This window comes from Lytechinus variegatus, chromosome 17 (genome assembly GCF_018143015.1).
Source record: "Lytechinus variegatus isolate NC3 chromosome 17, Lvar_3.0, whole genome shotgun sequence".
NCBI classification, from domain to species: Eukaryota; Metazoa; Echinodermata; class Echinoidea; order Temnopleuroida; family Toxopneustidae; genus Lytechinus; species Lytechinus variegatus.
In genome coordinates this window covers 24,081,292-24,083,709 of record NC_054756.1, presented here as the reverse complement: position 1 = coordinate 24,083,709, position 2,418 = coordinate 24,081,292, and the positions used below count along the sequence as shown (strand labels likewise).

At 36.9% G+C, this 2,418-nt stretch overlaps 1 protein-coding gene across 1 annotated transcript; it reads left to right on the top strand.

The window, feature by feature from the left end:
• Positions 1 to 736: 736 nt before the first annotated feature.
• Positions 737 to 2,418, top strand: LOC121431204. The gene is made up of 2 exons (XM_041628714.1): positions 737 to 818; positions 1,212 to 2,418. The coding sequence occupies exon 2, from the start codon at positions 1,249 to 1,251 to the stop codon at positions 1,963 to 1,965; it is 717 nt and encodes a 238-aa protein (XP_041484648.1). The 5' UTR covers positions 737 to 818; positions 1,212 to 1,248; the 3' UTR covers positions 1,966 to 2,418.

The window sequence follows — 2,418 nt, the reverse complement described above, 5'->3', positions numbered from 1 at the left end:
TTATTCTTTATTTTCTAGTTAGTTATATATTCTTTTAGGATAGCGTCACAAATCATAATTACAACAAATTGTAATGGGTACCGGTAGGAAGTAATTCCTTAAAAAGTTGTGTGCGCTATGAACGCCTAGCTTAGCCGGGTAATATGGGTAATATAGGAGCACCTTGAGCACCTAACAAGGTGGATATGTGCGCAATATAAATACACTATATTATTATTATTATAGTGACAGTAATAAAGAAGATGATAACAATGATGAAAATACTGAAAATTCAATTAATTTCAATATAATGTAATATTGATGGTGAAGGGAGGTAATGCGTATCAAATTAACAGTGATCAAATGATGTAACATTCCGTCGTTGGGACTCGATAAATTCGAATTCAAATGCAACTTGCGTCCGGTAACACAAGCAAGATGATAACAGGAATATCAATGACTTCTTTTATGTACAACATTATGAAACGAAAGTCAATAAATGAAATGAAAACATGTAGAAAACTCCGAACGCAACGACTATGACAACAGTACTGCAATAAAAATGAAAGATTACAGGTCGCAGATCAATCAAACTGAACTGAAAAGCATACTAAGGAACCCGTTACTATTATAGTAATGCTACTTTTTTATCATTTTGAAGTGATTCTTGACACTTTCGTGATGAAATAAGTTATAATGATCATTTTGAACGTGTATAATCACGCAGAAGAATTGGTATTGTTGATTTCATCAGGCATATATGCAGGGATTGGTGGAGGTGTGGCTGCTGTTGTGATCATCATCTTAGTTATCGTCGCCATCGTTTGTTTCACAAGGAGGTTTGTAGCAACCGTATATTTTTGTAGATAGAATAGTAGTAAAGAAACTGTGAAATAGAAAGATAATTCCATAAATGTACAATGATTCAAAACGTGATTGCTGACTACAATTGTGACGATGTTTATGTTATAAAACACAGTTAAATTTGAAGATAATGTTTTTTCGAAGTTGCTCTGTCATGTCCTTGCCTTGCCGAAACACTGGTACATCAATGGGAAACTATAAAGCAATCAGATAAACTCCATCCTCGTATTAGAAGTTGGTATCCTGAGCGGTCATCAAAAATGTCATTAAGATTCACGGTAAAAGATACTTCAAGTGTACGATACCCGCTATGAAAGGTATAACATTTTTCATATTTCATCCTTATTGTATCGAAAATTCACTTACAGGTCACAAGGGAGGATAAAGGGTATCGCTTCTTCACAAATGGCGACTTTGACTCAAGCCAACAGGCCTCCAGAATATGAAGAAATAAATGACTTCGGTATCCCCAACGGTGTAATGACAGAGGCACCGTACGCCAGAGGCGTCCAACCTAGGGCACAAGCACAGAGTGACGCGAATTCTTTTAGAGGAGACAAGAACGTTCTCCTCGTAAATCTAAATCCCAATAAACCGTCGAATATATATGAGGGGACAATGGATGAAACCCTACACGATGAAATGACGCCATATACTTCACGTGGGACCACTGCCGTCCCACAGAACAGCAACGACCGATTAAGCGTCCTTTACGCCATGCCTGACAAGAACGGAAACGGAGCACAGGACGGCTACGACGAAATTAATCTCGGAATTGCACCCTATTCTTCTTTTAAAAATTCTGAGCAGCCAACCGCCTTGGCGAAGATGGCCGACAGAATGAGCGTTGTTTACGCCGCGCCCGATAAGAATCATGAACGAAACGTCACATCGGAAGATATGGACAGCCTGTATGCTGTGCCAGATAAGAATGGAACCTGGAACCCTTCGGATGATACTTCGGAAGATGTCGGCAGTTTGTACGTGATGCCCGATAAATCCCGAGGAAAGCCAGATGGACGTGATGGCGACCAGGATCCATACGCAAAATATAATGATTCATTTTCTGGTGATCAATATAATGAAATGGAGATGGTTGAAAATGAACTTTATACTATGTAAGAGGTGTCAGTTTGAAGTAACAGTAAACATGGTAAGTAAATAGGGAAAAATTGTTTTTTTTCAGTTTTATTTGAAATGTCATAAAAATGCCATTATTAAATCATTCCATAATTACAATTTCGTACACAATCATCCACACATCTTATTTTTATGCCCTTTACACTATCATGTCCACTCAATTAATGCGTTCCTTCAAGACATACAAATAATGTTACTGCGGAGATGTGGATGTGTCGTATTGGAAATTATGTGCAAATTAAAGTATATTCATCATCATACAAGAAATTAATGCTAAACGGAAATGAATTCATCTTAAAAGCTATGCCACCTTTATTATATGCTGACATAGTGATAAATTTTCTTTGATAATACGGCTGAGGAAAGAGAATTTCTTACCAACATATGGATAATTTCACTTTCATGATAATTACAATAATTAATCACCTAATGTAC

Excerpts from the sequence above, each read along its gene's own strand:
- LOC121431204 (XM_041628714.1), top strand. The coding sequence starts at position 1,249 with ATGGCGACTTTGACTCAAGCCAACAGGCCTCCAGAATATGAAGAAATA.